Source organism: Trachurus japonicus, chromosome 5 (genome assembly GCF_045865225.1).
Source record: "Trachurus japonicus isolate A0001 chromosome 5, Traja_1.0".
NCBI lineage: Eukaryota > Metazoa > Chordata > Actinopteri > Carangiformes > Carangidae > Trachurus > Trachurus japonicus.
Genome location: NC_140911.1, coordinates 34187072 through 34207221, shown reverse-complemented (window position 1 = coordinate 34207221; position 20150 = coordinate 34187072). Strand labels below are relative to the sequence as shown.

The following is a 20150-nucleotide window of genomic DNA, read 5'->3' as shown; positions in this document are numbered from 1 at the left end:
TTTAGTTTTATCTATAGACACTTTGAAGACCCAGTCATTGACCCACTCAATCATCTTATCCAGACCTTTTCTTTTGGTTGAAAAGAAAAGGTCTGGTTGTAAATCAAAAGATTTCTCCCAGTTTGCTAAATTTCCCATGTACTAAATGATAAAAAGGAAAGTGATAACAACACTGCCCTCAGGGTTACCATTTCTCACCTCAATTTTGAATATTGAGAGTAGGTTCTCTGAAGAATTACAGATGTGACGTGATGAGTCAAATCTCATTCATTTCCCTCAGAGGGGACTTTCAGTGTGTGGAATACATGACAAATAAATGACAAACAAACAAACAAAAACATCAAATATTTTTACTGAGGTGAAGAAGACAAGAAATAAGTCTGGAACTCGGTCTGGAAATGTTGTCCATTTGGGACTTTTATTTAGAAATTTCTTGATCCCAAATTGCAGTGGGCACAAGGAAATGACAAGGCTGTGACTCACCATGGTAACAGTGTGAATTCCCAAATACCCACCGTACCCCGGTACATGATAGCTGGTCTAAGAGCTTTTCATTTCTTGTCTGAAACAGTCGACATATTCTGGACTATAAGGCCGTCAACGCTTCTCTCCCTCTCCGAAGATTGGGATGTTTTTTTTTCCTTTCTTTCAATCAGTGTAAAGTCTCTTGGAAGTGTTTTTCATGTTGCATTTCATGTTTTTTATACAGATACACAAAAATAACGGGCTAAGTTACAAACAGGACATGGCAAAATAGTCCGTTCATATTTCATGGTTCACCTGTCCAACTGTGAAGCCTGGAGACTCCTTTTCGATCCTCTTGTCCAGTCTGAAATTACTCCAGAAAGGCGAGTCCTCTGACCTTCTTGTGCAGTCTCTCACCTCCTCATCCTCCTCACTTTAACATCTGCAAGGTCCTTCATCCCATCACAAGTGTGGAGAAACAGGGGAGTTCTGGGTCAAGTGCACCCTGCCCTCTCCCTCTGCCAGGACCGACATCCAAAATAATGTTTTCTTCGTTTCTTTTGCTAGGTTGTAAATTCATCATAAGAGCGTTAAGTGATGGGGCGATGAGAGGAGGGTTTCAGGGCACTGTAGATGGAAGATGATGTCTTGGGGTGGCAGACAGACAGACGGGGGGAGGGGCTAGAGACCTATAGACTGCAGGGTTTGTCTCTCGGCGTTGTTGAGGTGACCTGAGAACATACTGTAACACGGCTGCTGGGCGAACTGTGTCAGGAAGTCTGTCAGGTAAGCCTGGGAGAGGACACATTCCACAGGTTAGGTCTTTTCACATTGACACTGTCTCACATTAATAACATCACTCAATATGCGCTGACTCATCCAGTACAGCTGCAATTAAGTAAGAACTCGGGTCATTTCCGTTATCATTAACAGACATTGAATTTTGTTAACTTTGTATTTATTCAGTGTCAATTTATTTTACACATGCACCTGACCTGATAGTGGCCTCTGAGTGTATATTTACTAGGACTCGATTAAAAATTAATCTAATTAATTAGAGGCTTTGTAATTAATTAATCACATTTTTAATCACATATACATATTTGACCTGAGAACAGTGAGAAGCAATTTTTTTCACATGTATTTTTGTATACCATTGAATAATACATAAGCTTAAAGGGACAATGAGGAGTTTTGGAAAAGCGAAGCGTTTTCACACTACATTTATGAGCCTCCGCGCGCACCGTAAAATTCTTTGACCGGCGCAAGACGGACTCATGTTTTCATTCATCAACAATTAAAGTCAGAGGTTCGAAGACGATCACATACCGTCGTAGTTCCGACCATAAACGGCGATTTGGCGGCGTTATTCTCATGACTCGCCACGAAGGAAACGCCGGTCGGCTCAACCAGCATTTCCGCCACCACTAATAATAACAAAATAACGATAGAGACAGAACGACATATTGATCGAAAATGGGCCCATTAACAAGTGTGGGTAGCGGAGATTCATCCACATTAACGTGAGACTTTTTTATAACCAAATAGAAACTCCTCGTTGTCCCTTTAAGCAACAAAACATTGTTTATTTTGTTTTCATGGTGGTACTTAACCAAGACCAACAGACTAGGGATGCAAATTATTGATTAATTCATTAATCGTTAGTTGATGGACCTTATCGATCGATTAACGATTAACTGATAAGCAGCAATTTTCCTGAGAACCTAAATTTAAGGGGAAAATTTAAGCTAAACATTGCAGGACTCTACACTAGTATTTGTTAGTTTATTTGTAGAGCACAGCACAATGAAAAATGTTTAAGTAACACGTTATTTAACCTTTAAATAATGTTGAGGGTCCAATGTGACAGAAAAACAGGGAGGTTGTGCACACATCCAATGCCTATTTTAGGCCAGGTGCCGGATAGGCAGGATTATTGAAAAGAAAAAGAGGAGTCAATGTGACCCATTTTTACATTTAGGAATGGTAAAAACACCCTAAACATTTTTCCTCTGACTTGAAGTTGAACTTGTTCTTAATCAACGCGTTAAAGTCCCGGCCCTAATATTTACATAACTAATATACAGTATTCCCCTGTTTTCTTTTGTCGATGCCTGCATGTTTGTCAGATCAGTGCTGGCCTATACTCTGCCTCCCACTTATGTTAAAGCAGGTGTCCATGGTTACAGCTTCGATGTGAGGATGAGGTGGAACTATCCGTCTCTGTTTTTGTCCCAATAATGTCATGTTTGAGAAAAAGATGTGAAATCAAAGGTTAAGAGACTATACCTGCAGATCAATCTGATATATGGGGTCTTTCAAGGCATCTGGATCGTCCTCCTCATCGTCCTCATAATAATCATCATCTGTGGGAGAAAAAAAAACAGGGCTATGAGGAAAAGTTCAATTGGTAATGTGAAATAAAGCATAAGAAACAAGGAAGGTGGTGCACAGTGGAGACACTCTTACCATATTTGTTGGAGGCAATGAGATCTGAAAGCAGTTGCCCTGCTAGCCCTTCATCCTCCTCGTCATCATCTCCCTCATCCTCCTCCTGCTCCTCCCACATCCCACTGGAGTCTGAAACACAGAACCGTTGATGACTTTAGTGTCTGCTTTTCTATTCTTTAGGTTGGCATTAAATAAGTAACAAACGACTCAGTAAAAACTGTACCAAATTAAACATACATAATGTATACACTGTGCAACTGAAGAAAAAACTATCTATTCTATTTTTTAGTATTTTATCTCGTAACATATTGATGTACATAATTTTATATGGATTTATATAGTGTACTTTTTTTTCTTACTTTCTTATAATGTTTTATTTTTGCTCTACAATTCCCTTTAATAATATAATATATTGTATTATGTGCCTGCTGGATACTTGAATTTCCTTTGGGATCAATAAAGTATCTCTAAGTCTAAAAGACAATAAAAGCAATGTCTACCAATCTGAGCACTTTACACTTTACACCCTCTGATCACATCATTAACTGTAGGACATGGTAACAGATGTGTAACACAGAATCTGTCCCACTGCAGGAAGGCCTCAACTTTGAGAACCTGTAGGAGCTTTAGATCAATGAGTGTGAGAGAAGGATTTGTACTATTTGTACTCACCTTGGCTCCAGTCTGCTGCGTTCGCCCTGCTGGCGTTCGCCTCCACTACTGTCGACAGCTCATTGATGATCAGCTTAAAGATCTTCACTAGCAAAGGAATGTTGGTCCACCGCTCTGGGTCTGTACGGGAGAAACCCAAAGTGAATGTGGTAAACCTCTTGACATCACTGCATATAGTACTGTATACTGTGTATGCAATAGCATTATTGAAGTCTCTTTAACAATACATTTGTCACACAGTTACATACAACTACACAGCCCTATGTAGTCAAGTAAAGTAGCAGCTCTAGTTTGTAAGGGGCTTTACTTTTGGCAGATTTGGATCGTGTGCGGATGCCGTCGTCTGGGCTGTAGATCTCCTCTCCCTTCACCACAATGTCCTGCAGACGCTTGTCGTCGGTGTTGAGGCCGTGCTGCAGCAGCTTACACAGCGCCACCGTGCTGCAGGAAAACAGAAACAAAGGTCCCGTTAAGTTTGAAATATGTGGCCAGGGTGGAGAGAAGAGAGAGGAGGGACACTTCTTATCCTTGCTTCAGGTCTGATTTGCCTCATTTCAGTTCTAGCTGTTAGTGGATTTAGATTGGAAGCGCAAACTGTGAATTTATGATTGCGGAGGGGGATAAACATTCAAATGAATCAACAACTCAAAAAACGTAATTAGTATTGACCACTAGTGCCTGAGCACAGGGCAAGTGACATCAGCATATATAGAAAATGTCGATGTCGCCATCTACAGGAACGGAAAATAACAACGGCTGCCACACTTGTGCCACCTGCACATAATGAATGTTCTGTGTTTTTTCTCTTCATATCAATACTGTTTAAGTGTGTGTGGAGGGCACAATTCAAAACACATGAAAACTACTGCTTCTCTAAAGGACATATGACGGACTGTAGATGGAACCTGTTATTACTGTAGATTTGAATATAAATGTGGTCTGACCTGACTTTGCCTTCATACTGTCCGTAGAAGAGGTGCTGTCTGCTCATCCACTCTGTCATGACAAACTCCAGAGCGGGTTTCCCTGTCGGCCCGGGCAGACTACATAAAAACTCCAACAGAGGCTCCAGCTGGGAGTGAACCAGGTGAGCAAACACCATGATCAGAGACTACAGAGAGGGAGAGGGAGAGAGAAAAGGGCAGGGGAGGAGAGAAAGTGAGGTGGTGGGCATAACTGCATCTGCTGGAAATTAAACAGTGGTGGCAGCAATAAATAACACAAACAAGGCCCAGGGTCTCGTCTATCATTCATTTGTGCTTCAATGCGCACAACAGGACTTACTACGAGCATCAACAAACACAAACCGGCACACATAGTGGACGAGCCAATTAAACACACAAATGTTTAATTTATCACATGGCTCACTGCTGTCAGCCAGATATTGCAAATTATTATTTCAGGAGATTTGCAAGTTAGTTGGATAATTTCTTTCAGCTTGATCACAACAACATGTCCTCTCACTCCTCCAGCATGTGATATAAAAGGCATTCAGCTGATCTGAATGGGAATTTATCAGTATTAGGAATGAACTGTTACATTTCAGTATGGATAATGGATGATTATGCAGGGATCGACCGATTATCAGCAGAGCCAATAATACCGGTGGATATTCTGCATTTTTACGATAATCGGTATCAGCTGTTTTTTTTCTCACTGATATCCAATAATTAGGGCCCGGGGTGCACGGTAATTATCGGCCCGATATCAGGAAATTATGACGTCATTGCGATAACTCTGACACAACCACTGCCCCTTGGAAGTATGTTATTTTTACTCTTTCTTCTCTTGTTTATGGTGTTGAATTCAGATCGATGTATATTTTTGTAGTAGCAGTAAGAACCTACAAGGGGCAGTGGTTGTGTCTGAGCCACAAGCCTGATGAAGCCCACACGGGTGAAACGCGTTGCTGCTTGACTTTTTAAATAATAAATCAGTGTTTATACGACCCCTTTGTGTGCAGTGGAACTCCTTCCTTTTTTTGGACTTTATTCCTGACACCACCGGCACCATTGTGAGGTTCTGATCTGTGCTGTGCAAGGCAATCTCCTCCTTCTCAATCATGATTATAGCCTCGATAACATACAATATATATTTTTGTCAGCATTGCAGTGTAGGTGGTTATTTTAATCAAGCGCTCCCACTCGCACTCACACGTGTCGGTATAATCAGAAAAACATCTTTCTGACTGGAAAAATTCATTAGAATACTCCCTCATGTATTTATGTGCGTCAGTCTTGTTGTATGTTTATGTCCGAAAACAACTTGGTCGTAATTTTGGTAGTGGTGCCCACTTGACTTGATATCAACGTTGTAGAAATATAAGTTTTTGGTTTTCCTGATTACTATTAATTGGAATCGGTATTGGCCCTGATATAAACATATCAGTCGATCCCTAATGCTTAAACTACTAACAAAAGTTTGTCCAACACTCACATGATTAATGAGGCTTCAGTGTGATGAACTTAGAGCTGCCGAGGTAATTTACAACCCAGCTGCATCTACATAATCACATTACAGTCATTAGTTTTCCTCTCCCCTCCTACCTGCATGACGCTCAGAGTCTCTGCTTGCTGCATCTTGCTCAGGATCGCTCGGAGGATCTGGTCCAGCTGTTCCCCGAGCTCGGTTCCCGCCCGAGAGATCAGGGTGGACACCAACCTGCCCACGAAGGCAGCCGTGAACTCGGAGGTGCGGGGGTCCAGCAGCTGGTTGACCACCTGCATGACGTACCAGAGGCCGCTGTTCCCCTGCTCGTCCCTCCACTGGGCCACCTGCTCCAGGGCCACGGACACGTACGCCCGCAGGCACTCGCCGCCGTTCTGGAGAGGGGAGGAAGGACGGTGATGAAAGAGGAGTGAAAGCAGGGCGGTTGTTAAGTCAGAGGGTGTTCGGATCAGAGATTTTGGACTTTGCGATGTTTGTTCATTGTATTTTTATATTCTTTCTAACAAGTCCGATGAGAATCGGAGGTCTTCATGGTTGACAACAATGGACTGAGTTAGACATGATCTAACTTCTACTCACTGTAATGTGGATCTTGTTTTGCTGCCATTGGTCTGTCAGTATGTTCACATGCAAATTTAAAGGACAATTCCGAGCAAAAAACCCGGGGCTGTATTTTCCTAACATTTTAGGTCTAAAAGAAGGAATCTGAAGATTTTCAGTTTAATTGCTCATGTTTTGCGGTAGTTGTGTCTGTCCCCACATCGCCACGGCAGCGATGAATGGGAGTGGATGGAAGTTCCGCTGCTTAGGCTGTTTACATCCCTCAAAGCTGCAATTTTTCCCACAGACAGCGTCAGATGGCGACTCAAACATGCACCCAGAAGTTTATTTACTTAAAGCAAGTCGACATGTTTGTAAAACTAGATCTAATTCAAAGTCTCCTGGAGTCTCGCGCGAGACCCAGGTTGACGCACTCGGTGTGTTCACGTGCAGTCGAAAGCTCCTATTTGTGTCATAAACACAGGAATATCAACTCTTGACTTGCTTGAAGTAAATAAACTTCTGGGTGCATGTTTGAGTAGCCACCTGACACTGTCTGTGGAAAAAATGTTTACTTCAAGCAAGTCAAGAGTTGATATTCCTGTGTTTATGATACAAACGGGAGCTTCCGACTGCACGTGAACACACAGAGCGCATCAACTCGACTTTGAATTAGATCTAGTTTTACAAACATGTCGGCTTGCTTTTGTGACCCAATTCCTTGGACTAACGCAACGTCACATAAACGTAACGTACAACACCACCATCTATCTCCTACCGTATTCAACGTGCTCATGTGCAAATGAAGTGCTGCTGCACTTGAATGAAAGAAAAAAGAAGAAACACATGGTTTTACCTGCATTATGGTGTTGTCGTCAGTACGTAGGGTGCACTGTGCCACCACAGGGAACGCCTGGCACACCAGCATCTCTGACAGGGGGGCTTTGGTGTTTCGCACAACTGTGGTCAAGATGTCTATGGACGTCTGTGGTGCAGAGAGAGGAAGGGGACACAGTGAGGAGGAGAGTGGGAATGAAGCAATTCCTGTTTTTGAGGAATTGATCGCTGATCAGTCTTCTGAAAATGATTTCATCAGATTACTATTGACAATAGAATATACTGTCGTGAAAAAGCACATAAGAAACATACATGATAAAATGCACTGTGTAAAGTAAATGACAGGTTTCATCTACTAATTACATTAGTCTTTTACTTTGTGCTAGATGAGTGTGGTGAAGGCTCCATTTCAGCCTCGTGTCCAGTCTATAAACCATCAGTGATATCTGAAACTAACCGAGAGTGTGTGCCAGATGGACGACATGCCCACACTACAATTTGTCTGCCAACAACTGCCGTTTATGATTTTGAAACACATAAATCAGACAATTATTGGCCAATTTACTGGTGCATTATGAGAGGCGATCAATGGTTATTTGTGAAGACACTGGCAGGGGCGCAACAAAGATAAGAAGCTGGACAAAGGACGGGGCCAACTGCTGGAGAAACAATGAATTTCATTGTCAGGTTACAATGAACATTCCCTACAATTTTTTTTTTTTTTCCAGAAATTTGGTTATGCACCAGAGTGTTGGTCAAGGGAGAGAGTTTTACCTGACAGTGACACATTATTTGACATACACATTTCAAGGCAACCTTGCCATTTGTTGTTGTTGTATCTTGTTCTGGACCAAAAAGGGAGGACAGAATGTAATAACTTTTGTGACACTTACAGCACAGAGTCCAGTGGGGATCTTGTCGGGGGGAGCCTGCATGATGCTGACCAGGGTGGGGATGAGGCGCATCTGCATGGGGCCCTGGCAGCCTTCGATCTGCGCCAGTTCCTTAAAGATGTCCTGAGCCAGAGACGCCACCACAGGGTCTGAGGAGGAGAGAGGGAAACACGTCCTGAGAAAAGATAAGACACAAATCAAATCTACGTGTATCTTAACTAAACGTGTTCACGTCTTCTCTGAGAAACACCTTGTTGCAAGAGAAACTGTTTCCCCCCTCTCACTGTATACAGCTAATCCATGTAACAAATATCAGACACAACAATGGAAATGGAAATTCCAATCCTCTGTTTAACATTTAAATATATTAGAACCACTGAAAGACAAGCGATGTAGAAAACCCAAAAGGAAAAGAGAACAGTCTGGAAGAGAATGTGTTTTTTTCAGTACCATTGTTATATTTAAGGAAAATAGCAATGGTGAGTGGGCAGATCTTGTTCTCTGCGCTGGTGGTGAAGGCTGGGTCGACGGTGCAGACGATGCACAGCGTTTCCATGACCAGCGTGAGCACCTCCGAGCTGAACTGGGCGGCCAGCTGGACCAGACCCTCTAAGATGCTGGGGAGGAAGGGCTGGAGGACATGGGTGCTCTCCGACAGCTTCAGCTGGTCACAGTACCTGCAGAATTGGAGAAATGACATGTAAAAATGCTAAGTAGACACCAGATGCTTGTAGCTGCTCACCATACATGTTGATTACTGTCAAAAACATTGACAGAAAATAGTTTCTCTGTAAAAAGAGATGTAATATTTAAAACATATTGATACTAACTGAGATTAGAAGAAATTAGAAGAATCTAAACTGTCTCATCTACTGTTGGCAATGTCCTTCCAAGACCACTGATTGTTCACAGCAACACTGCCCCACTTAGGATTTATCCAGATGTTGAGCTGTGTGTGTGGAGCAGTAGTAAATGGTAAATGGTAAATGGTCTGTATTTATATAGCGCTTTACTATACCTGAACGATACCCAAAGCGCTTTACAGTATATCATACATCGCATTCACCCATTCACACACACATTCACACCCATCGCGCAAGGCGCGAACCACAACCCATCAGGGTAAGGTGTCTTGCCCAAGGACAGAGCGGGATTCGAACCGCCAGCCCTCTGATCATTGGACGACCCGCTCTACCACCTGAGCCACTGCCGCCCCTGTAATGTAGTAATGTGTAGGAGTTCCCCCCATCTAGCGGTGCGGTTGCATATCTGAACGTATTCTTGATGTTGCATTCACTTGAAATCGGGCAGACGTCAGACAGACAACAGACGCTGCATGTAACAGCCTCTATGTAAACAAGTGGCCGCCAGCACGAGGCAAAACAATACAGGCATGACAATATGTTGTCATAATGTTTACCTGACCCACGTTTTACCGTCTTTCTCTCGTTGAGTAAAATGACATCCGGTTGGTTTGCCGACGGCCGTCTGCCTGACTGCACCTGAATGCAACACCAGTACCTCCGTCCTTCCTCACACTACACAGTGGTGACAGTTTTAACAGGCGCTACCTGGAAAACATTCTCCCCGAGCCGACATCTCCGGTGAGTTTCCATGGTTACCTACGGTCACGCTGCCACTGAACGGAAAAAATGGCGATGCAACATGGCCGAATCGGTTCTGTGCGTCGCCCACTTATGTATTTGTAACGACTTGTAACAACTCATTCTAAGGTACGAGAAAGCTTTCAGTGAAATGCATATTTATGAAAGCAATATTTGATTTTTGCTAATAAAAAGCCAAGAATACAAACAAGGATACACATCTGCAAGACACAGCCGTTATTTCAGCAGACAAAATCAACAGTTACCAGTTAAAATGACGAGCCAGGTTTTGTCTGCCCTCGCTGCCGTCAAACTGCAGCCTGACACTGACCGTGTTAGATCACAGAAATATCAACGCAGAGTTTTAAAACCACAAGGCGTGCTCACCCCCAGATGGCCCTGACCGCAGAGATGCGGACGGAGGGAGGCTGGCTGTCGTGAAGCCCGCTGACGGTGGCCTGGAGGAACTGCTGGATGAGCTCGGGAGACATGGCTGCCGTGAAGCGACTGGCCGCCCACAGAGCTCGGCCGAGGAGGAAGGGAGACGCCGCTGGTGAGGGGAGGAAAAAAACAAAACAAGAGAGAGGCAAAACAGAGATGATTTTAAGTTTAATTTGATAATTCTCATGTACATTTTTACAATATTGTAATATGGTCCTTTGGAGGAATGAAAGGGGAACTATGCAAGTCTGGTCGCTTTTCCATGGTTTTGCTAACCCTCCTCCTGGCCATGTGCATTTGTTTACAACAAAGCCAGCAAGAAATCAATCATTAGAATGGTACATAACGTTATATATCATATACAATGTTACAACGTGTATATTTGTGTAGTCTTATCCGTCATAAACAAAAGTTTACTGGTTACGGGGAGCGTTTGTGTGTGCTGATCTTGCAAAGTTGTTTTTCAGCCAAGAAACGCTACGTGGAAGGCAGAAAGCCTCCACTTATTTATCACCATCACAGTTACTCCAGAGCTGTTCAATAAAGGTAAAAATGTAGCATAGTTACGCTAAAAATCCTGCACAGTTCCTCTTTAATGCACTTACAGGGGCAAAAAACTATCATCGATGTTAAGTTCCTCAAAATCATCTCTCTCTATTAAACTTGACAAAGTTAGTACATTTTAGACGCCTTCTTGATACATCACTTCTTACACCTCCAAAATCATCAGTGTCAGGCTCACCTGCCAGGTTGAGATCAGCGAGGATAACACTGGCCAGGAAACCGTGCATGTCGAACTGGATACGGCCGTTCTTAACGTTCTCTGTGATGATGGTTTTGACCGAGCCGAGAGCCAACATGCACGCCTCATGGATCTTCCACCTAGTAGAAAAGAAAGTTCCGTCAAGCTGTCATCAAGTTACAAAGAGTTAACATTAAACCTGCAGTGTCTTGTTTGGTAGCTAGAGACTAAGCGGGAATGTGGCTTTGATTCACATTAGACACCGAGACTGAAGACCAGACACTGGGAAGTTTTCAGACAGAGAGCAGAGAGAAGTGTTAGTGCAGAGTTGCTCCTCACCAGTGCTCATTGCCACTGTTTTTGGCCTGCTCTGCCTCCTGGAGGTGTCTGGTCGCCGCTGCTGCCAGCGCCGCTGCGCTTTCATTCTGAAACTCTGCAGCCACAGCCTGGAAGGACAGGTCAAAGATTACCATCACTGTACACAGTCTCAGGGTCGACCAGGGGCCGCACAGTCAACAAAGAGTTGCTACGAAACCACTGCAACCTTAAAGAAGTTAGGGAACATTTTACATGTGACTGCACAGCTCAGTCCAAGTTGTAACACAGAGTTTGGCCTTTAATTTGTCCATTGCATATTCGTTGGAGAAATTTTGTATGTTCACATTAATAGTTTTTTTTTTTGGTTTGTTTTTTACAGTATCTCACCAGCAGCAGGTCCTGAGCAGAGATCCTGACAGAGTAGGAGAAAGTGTCATCATCCTCATCCTCTACAAATTGCTGGGGGTTAGCTGTCCACACTTTGATCTGGAGAAACAAACACGTCAGGCCTCACATCAGCATTTTAAAAGAATAGTAGATATAAATACTGTACTACATACAACTTCACAGTTCCCATTGGCCATTTGTGGCAGCTTTTCCTCACCTGGTCTTCAGTGATCTGCATGTACAGGATGACGTAGTAGATGAGTTCGGGCAGGGCCTTCTTCACCGTGCTCTTGAACTTGTTGTTCTCCAGCAGCGTGTGAACAAACTCGAAGATGCTGAACACTAGATTTTCAAAACCCAGAACCTCACCTGTTAAATAGATAATAATAATAATCAGAGGTAAGATTAGAAGTGTTCATACAATAAACATTTTATCCTTTGTCACGTTCATGTACAGAGGTGAACGCAAAATGGGATAATAGGAATTGTGCTCACCATCTGAGTCTATGGGATCGTCTACTTCCTCTGTGTAGTTGACTTCTGTTCTTACATAAGTGAACATCTGGTTAAGGAATACTTAGTCTTATAAATATTTCTAACTTGGATCCCTTCATGTCCTGTGATAAACACAGTACTAACAGCTTGTCATCAAGAATGCTAACAGATGAATGTAGAAAGGTGCTCTAAAATGTAACCACATCCTCTAGTAGTCTATGGGGGCTCCCTGTGGTGTAGGTATTAGGTCACGGATGCCAGTACGATGACATAATGTCCAGCCATGGTACATTGAAATGTAAAGACTTCAGGATTTTTTTTCTCCTTCTAACTTTGTGCAATATATCAGATGAAAATGTGTGCAAAGATTATCCGAGGAACAGATTTTATTCTCTGCATACTTTACTTTCTGCAGCCTAGAGCAACACATTCTTTCTCTAAACATGTCAAAGTGTTTTGATTTTGCTGACCAAGCAGGTGACTTCCATGTAGCTGCTGCCGTGCGGTGGATTAGTGCTTTAGAGAGACTGCTCTGTAACCACAAGAACACAAGTACATACACAACAAGCATGGAGCAGCTCTTTCACGAAAAGGAAGTCAAATCTCCAGTTATATTGTGCTCTTTCCCCCAAAAATGAAAGTAAATATGTTTTCTAGCACACAGAAAAGAGCAACAATCAGCCCAGTTTGGTACTAGCTAATACACAGTTGACTTTGTGAAGGATATAAAGCAGCACTTTCAGTGAGTGTGTTCCACACAATGGGTAGTATTTGCTGCATGGAGGACACCATAGGTTTGGGGAAGTTCTTTACCAACGCTGTCACTGCCTGAGAGAGGAAGAACAAATGCAGGTTTAAAGTCTTATAGTAGTTACAACACAGTTTACTTCCAAAGTGCTTATTACTTGAAATGATACATTTCCTAACAATAGTTGTATATACCCCAACTACTCTATACAAATGACCTCAAATTACAACTTACCAAAGTCGTACTTTGTATAGTTATATCTGAACTAGGCCAGCACGATATCAGCAAAATGTGCGATGTGTGATATCACGGTTCAATATCGCGATGACTATATGACTTGCGATAAAAAAGCAAATATTCAAGTGTGCATATTAACCATACAGTTCCTGTAAAGTGTTTATAGTGCATGTTGACACTGCAATGACGATAAAAAAAAATAAGATTAATCGTCTAAGCCCTAATTTGAACCAAGATTTACTGTCCAGGACTCATTTCTAGACTTGTTCTGATTATGACAAAAAACTGCAGGAATTCATTAGCAGCTGAATACACAGGTTTTCACTGACAACAGCAGAACCTGACAACCCTCGGGCCTCTACAGTCTCTCACCTTGAGGACTTCCATCTTTAGACCGCTGTCAGACGAGGGTCCATCAGGCATCTGGAGAGCCTGCACAAATGCTTCAGTGAACTGCTGCACCACAGGGAAGATCAACGCTTTGGCTGCACCCTAAACACACAGAGAGAGAAACAGTTACATTTATCCCACAATATTGACACATAACTCATCTAAAAACAATCAATCTCTTTTAATGCATTATGATCTGCAAATCAACAAGGTCAACCTTCATTTAGTACATTCCAAACTTAAGACTGTGTACCACAATCAACAGTGTATATAACACATAGTACTCCTTATTTATTTGTAGATACTATTCTATACATTATGTATATATGGTTTTATTCAAAAATTGTTTCTATTTTCTAATTTCTATTCTTCTGTTTTTCTATTGTGTTATATGCCTACTGGTATAACAGTAATTCCCCACCCTGGGATCAATAAAGTATATCCTATCTTATCTCATCATTTCCCATGGTAAAAGAATTTAGATTAAATAAATTATGTAATTATTCCTCCTGAGATAAGATAACATAAGATATCCCTTTATCAGTCGCATAATGGGGAAATTTACAAAATAAAAGTATCACATGTCTAACTGTGATTGTCTCACCTTTTCAAGCTCTTCAATTGCACAGATGAGGTTGGCACAGGTGGTGAATATCTCCACTGCTCTGGAGCGGGTGCGAATGCTGTAAATCTGCATCAGTTAGAGCAGATGAATCAACCCAAAGTTAGTGTTTGTCCAGAGATAACAGAGTCAACTTCATGTTACAATCCACACTTTTGCTCTCTGATTCATATCACCATGTTTTCTTTAACCCTGCAGTGAGCAGAAAAGGACAAACGGTGGCAGTACCTCGGCCATGGTGAAGATCTTGTACATTTCAGGTAGAATGACTGGAGCCACCAGCGGCATCTGTGTGTCTGTCACCTCCCGGGTAAACTCTGGAAATGTGATACCAACAGTTACATAAAATAAACTGGGAATAAATTATTATCCCTGTTCAAAGGGAAAATTCTAAAAGGCACAAAAAGTGAATTGGGGAAGAAAAAAGCATACCGTAGATGACCATTTAGTAGCCCGTGCGTTTAATATGCTAAATCGACTTGGAGCCCAGGCCTTTATAAGAACCAGTATTTTGCAAAAGGCTACAATTTTTGCAATGAGCAGCACCAGACCATCATACAAAGATCAAGAAGGTCACCATAGGACCACTGGAACAAAACTACTTTTCCCCCCCGACACATCTTTATTGACATCAGACAATAAATACAAAAACAGTTTGTCTGTGTTACCGCGACACAGGGAGCTGATCAGAGCAGCCAATCAGATCAGTGTTATGAGCGACTGCGGGAGGGGGGGTCGATTGCGGTAATTTCAACACTGTACATTAGCGCATTTATCTATTTGTCTTTGTCTATTAGCAGTCCAGCGCGACCAGTCCCACTAGCGCACCTGTGTTTGTGTGTCTGTGTGTGTGTGTCCCCGCCTGCATGCGAGAGAGAGCGGGAAGAGGGGCTGACTGAGAGAGGTGAAAGCCGGTGATACGCTGTTAAAAAAAAACATTTTTTTTTCTGTGCAAGACTATGGTAAACACTTAATCGCCCGGGCATTTAATTGAACCAGCGTTTATTATGCCGAACGAGCTCGGACCCCGGCAGCTATTAGAGCACAGGAGCGTATTTGCACGCCGGTGACTATTTGGTCATCTCTACGGTATATTTGCACCAAAAAGCAAACTGATGACAGAGAAAAATGACAGTACAGGTCCCAATACAGTAAAACCATTAAGTGACACATCTATTTGTCAAACACAATGTAAAACAGGGGTGCACTCTGCACTGACACCTTTTTCTCTCCCTGGATAACTCTGGCATCAGTCATTACAGTCTACCCGTCCTGAACCACTGGCTCCTTTCCACTTTTTAGTTTTAAACCACTGTGTGAAACTGACTGTGACTTTTCTGTGTAATTTGGCATTTTTATGAGTCACTTAACTGTAAGCGCTTAAACACTTTAAAAACCATGTGTTGCTGTGGTTTGACAACAAAAGATCAGCATCAGATCTGGCACGAGTTCTTATTATGAATTACAACTAGCTTTTAAGTCTAAAATGCAGTTCAAATCTGTTCACACAAATCACATTATGGTATGTAGATTATTATATGTAAACAAATGTGATATGAACTGACAATAATGTTGAAAGAAGTATCACTGCTTCTCCCCTCAGGAAAAAAACACCAACGACACACCTGTGAGGACCCTCATGGCGCCATGCACAGCATTGACATCTCCGCTGACCAGCATCTCCATCAGCAGGGTGAAGAGCTGCGGCCAGGCTTCAGGCCAGTCCCAGTGGGCGATGGCTGACACGGCGTACGCAACACTGGAGCGGACTTTGCTGATGGACTCCCGCAGACCCCCTGGGAGCAGCTCCCTGATCGCGGCTTTAGCCTGGTGGAGCAGGTTGGTGGAGTTTAACGAAATGTGGCTCAAGCGTAAACTTAAGACTAAAAGAAGCAGAAGATGAGCTTTACCTGATCTGTGGTTTCAGGAGGCCTGAATTTCTCAGACTGGGAACACCAGTGAGTCTCCACATACTGTTTCAGGATGACTGATGCTAACTGTAACAGTGAGACATAACATCATGTAATCGACGTACACCACAATTGCCTTTTGTGCTCATATTTATACTGTTTCTCTAAAAGCTCCTTAAAAAAAGTCTTTGCTGTTATTTTTTCCTGCTCACCTGACGGATGGCGAGTGCTCCTTGAGTATCAACTGTGAGTTCTGCCAGGTGGACGCCAAACTCTACAACATGAACATATCAGAACAGAGAATAAAAAATTCATATAGGTATATATGACAAGATTATATATATATATATATATATAGTATATAGGTATATAGGACAGCAGCATAACAGCAGATCCAACACACGGCCTACTGAAATAAGAAGTAAGAAGAAATATCAATGAAAAGTTGAGGGTAAATAACTCTTAGTTTATTTCTCTTGCTGGTATTGATTAAAGGTTTAGGTGGCTAATCAAAGTTGTAACCACTGATCAACGATTATAAGTGGTGACTTTAAACAAATAATTATCCGATATTTTTTAAAGGGAAGTAGTTGTAGTATTCAATTACCGGTAGTTGTTTACAACATCTATTTTCACTGTGAATCCATTTCCTGTTAAGAAATTAAAGTATACGGGGGTGGTTTGGTTTTTCTGTTTTTTCCCCCCACGAATCCAATTCCATCCCTAGTGAATTCCTGGGAACACAGACACTGAAACAGTGACAATAAGGCACTGTGTGATGCCAAGTGAAATGAGCTTAATTCTCTCAAAGATGTAGGTCAATAAACAATCATGTGATGAGTGCAAAACGCTTCAAATGTCCAGGTGTCATCATCATGAGGAGCCTGGGCACCGGCACAAGTACCAGGTTTGGCTTATCTAGGTTAGAAGTGGTGTTAAAATCCAGAAACTATACAGCTGCTAACACCAGCCTGGTTTGAACCTGGCCTGGCCGCCATGCAGAGAAAAAAAAAGAAAAACAAGAGTTCAGATTCAGCGTCAACCTCAGCTGTGAACCCAGCTCTGTCCCTCTCGCTGGGTTTTAGTAAGAGTGACATCAGGCGCCAGAAGACAATGTTAATGCTGACAGTCCTGCAGCGCGGCTGCCTTAGAGAGGGGCCAGCTGAAAGGGTCGGCCTCGCTGCGACGCTGCGGTGCCGTCGACAGACAGTCTGCACAATTTGCCTTTCACCATGGGCACGAGGATCGCTGGACAGACAATAGGAAGTCTAGTGGAGTGTAAGCTACAGTCACTAGATACTGTATCCATCTGTCCTGGTTTAGTCCTTTGGCAGAATAAAAAAAAAAAGGCAGTGGTTTGTTAAGGCCGTTATGTTCCCCCTGTGCACCAACCAGCCATCACAATAACTTACACAGGGTATGATGGCAATTTCAACATCTAAGGCGGTCGGGTAAAACTTTAATGACTATTATTTAAACTCATTAATAAATGGTAAAAAAAAAAAAACAGCCAGATTCTGATTCTGTTTATTTGCCTACCAGAGGACTGAACTGGGGAGGAAATCACATACATTTCTAGGGCTTTCTTTAACACACCTTTGTAACTGTTTCACTGTTTATAATCACATATTATTATTAGGTTGTAGCCAAAGGTATATTACCACCTCTGTTGGCATACACCAGCTGTCACTGACTGAACTGTACTATAAAGCTGATTTTCATGCTTCGGTCTGACAGACTTCATTTTCCACTACAGGAAATCTCAACGCACTATGACATATAAAAAGTATGTTTTGAACTTTGTGACACTAGACTGGAGAAGACCTTTCTCTGACCTGATGATGCTCCACTGCACCAAGCTAGACCATGAAGGCCATTGTACAATCTCACTGATGTTAAGTTATTATAAACCAGAGACAAATGTGACACTGCGCTAGTACATTTAAAATAATAGCTGTACAACTCAAACATGAACTCTAACCCAATCAGCACAGCATGGAGGTTTGGAAAAGCAAGAAAGAGCATTAAGGGTAGTTCTTTACTCCAGTAATGTACAGAACAGATAATGATGCTCCCACACAGTGTAAGAATGCTTCGTATTCAGTAATGTTAATGTTCAGTGTGCTTTTGCTTTACCCTCCAGTAAAAAAGAATAAACTGGTAGTACAGTGTTGCTCTTTGTCCTTCTCTCATGTGTATCCCGATGTTGCTGATGATTAGAGCTAAAACTAATGATTATTGTCATAATCCTTGAACTTGTTGATTATTCATTTGAGTCCAAAGTGATGACTTTGTCTGAATGACAATCCAAAACCAAGTGCTATCCAATAAATGATCATACGGGACAAAAATGAGGGGCTTAAACCTGCGCACCCTTTCCCCTCTTGTGATTATTCAATTATCAAATGTGCCTATTGATCAGTAGATCAGCGTCTGGATTGATCAACTGTAGCAGCTCTCTAGCCCACTGGTGATGATGGAGGACACTGGCAGCCTGTAAGGCGGGATCCCCCCAGGAAGACATCTTCGCGGGAAAATCCATCATCCATACTGTTGCCATAGTGACCATGGAACTGAATAAGAAGGAGTTGGCCACATTTTTGGGACCACCACTCAGTTCCGGCCTCTGTCCATGTGTAACGCTAACGGTCGGGGTGGCTGTAGGACAGAGCAGGACCTGCTTCTGTCATTCTAACGTTCCTGTAGTAACGTGACGTTACTGGACTCGAACGTTACTCGCGTTGCTATAGTTTCAGATTTAACACCAAGAGTTGTCACTTGCCACAACGTTACATAAACATACATTAAGCCGTCACTAATAGCAAAAATATGTTGACGTGTTTTACTGAGACAGAGGTGTGGTGTAAACCTGTGTCTCGGTGTTCACCGTGTTGCTGTGCTGCTGAGGCCACACAGCCCCATGTGCTTTAACACAACTTTGTGACTGTAGCTAATGATAACACACTATCTGCGCCCTGCGACCACCACAGACCCTCGGTGAGAGCGGCACGTTTCCTGGACTTTCAGGCCAACTTGGTCAACACTAACTTCTGAAAACACGGCCCTAATGTTAGCTAGAGGGACTCCCCCGGCTAATGTTAACGGCTGGACTATTAGCTACACCTCAGCCCGGCCGACGCAGTCAAAATAAGCGGCGGTAAAACCAAAAGGAAAAAGAAGCGGCAGACAGCAGCTGTCCGCCGGCCGGGCGCCCGGCCGTGTCCTCAGAGGGCCCACACACCGTCACAGTGAGTGGGAACATCGGGTAAGTTAAGCTAACCCCCCCCGTCAACTCCCTCAAAGAAACTGGCTGCTACCACCACTCACCCTCTGTCACTTCCAGCACTTTGATCTGCTCCTCCGCGGCGGCGCGCACTTCTTGAACCGGGGACAGGATGGCTGTCAGCGTCTCGATCAGAGCATCTTTCAGTCCCTGCTGGACCGGGCCGGCCGCCGAACCGGACCGCGCACTACCCGCCGCACTCATGCCTGCCAGCCTGCTGTGTTTTCACCCGCAGCCCGCTACAGAGTCCGTCAGTCCACCGCCACCACCACCAGCAGCCGGGGAGGAGCAGAAAGCAGAGGAGGGGGGGAAGCGCGCCAATGCATGGAAACGTGGAGGCGGGGTTTTTGCGGCAGGAAGCACATTTTGGTGTCCGGTTCGACCCACGTGTTTTTTTTTCTTTCTTTCTTTCTTTAGAGTTTATCTTTGTTTTTCAAACTGTGGCTCCCTCTTGTGGAGCGGCGGGTGATGAAGTCTTTTCACTGTTTGAACCGCAACTTGAGTTCAGTCTCTAAAATGACGCAATGTCAAATTGTCGATTGAAAAGACACGCGGTCAGTTAGACTGTTTTCAATGGCATTGCTATAAATACAGTGTTATTTATACTTCAGCATTAAATAGGATATTAGTAAGTGAATATAAAATGAGCTATTCACTTGCCTTTAAA

At 43.0% G+C, this 20150-nt stretch overlaps 1 protein-coding gene across 1 annotated transcript; it reads right to left on the bottom strand.

The window, feature by feature from the left end:
- Positions 1–391: 391 nt before the first annotated feature.
- Positions 392–19773, bottom strand: ipo9 (importin 9). Its single transcript, XM_085777666.1, has 24 exons — positions 19528–19773; positions 16413–16474; positions 16201–16287; positions 15916–16117; positions 14519–14607; positions 14273–14359; positions 13651–13770; positions 13021–13121; positions 12294–12352; positions 12016–12167; positions 11799–11897; positions 11433–11539; positions 11094–11233; positions 10298–10460; positions 8757–8983; positions 8307–8455; positions 7433–7561; positions 6135–6410; positions 4533–4699; positions 3896–4029; positions 3589–3708; positions 2935–3045; positions 2755–2831; positions 392–1257 (listed from the first exon to the last, which is right to left on the bottom strand). The coding sequence occupies exons 1-24, from the start codon at positions 19685–19687 to the stop codon at positions 1147–1149; spliced, it is 3129 nt and encodes a 1042-aa protein (XP_085633792.1). The 5' UTR covers positions 19688–19773; the 3' UTR covers positions 392–1146.
- Between the last annotated feature and the right edge of the window lie 377 nt (positions 19774–20150).

What these genes read in the sequence shown, in the direction of transcription:
- ipo9 (XM_085777666.1), bottom strand. Translation starts at nt 19,687, where the DNA reads ATGAGTGCGGCGGGTAGTGCGCGGTCCGGTTCGGCGGCCGGCCCGGTC. An exon ending in TCCCCACTGGACTCTGTGCT is followed by an intron (nt 7,562 to 8,306) that starts GTAAGTGTCACA and finishes TCTGCACCACAG; the next exon opens with ACGTCCATAGACATCTTGAC. An exon ending in CAGTATGAAGGCAAAGTCAG is followed by an intron (nt 4,030 to 4,532) that starts GTCAGACCACAT and finishes GTTTTCCTGCAG; the next exon opens with CACGGTGGCGCTGTGTAAGC.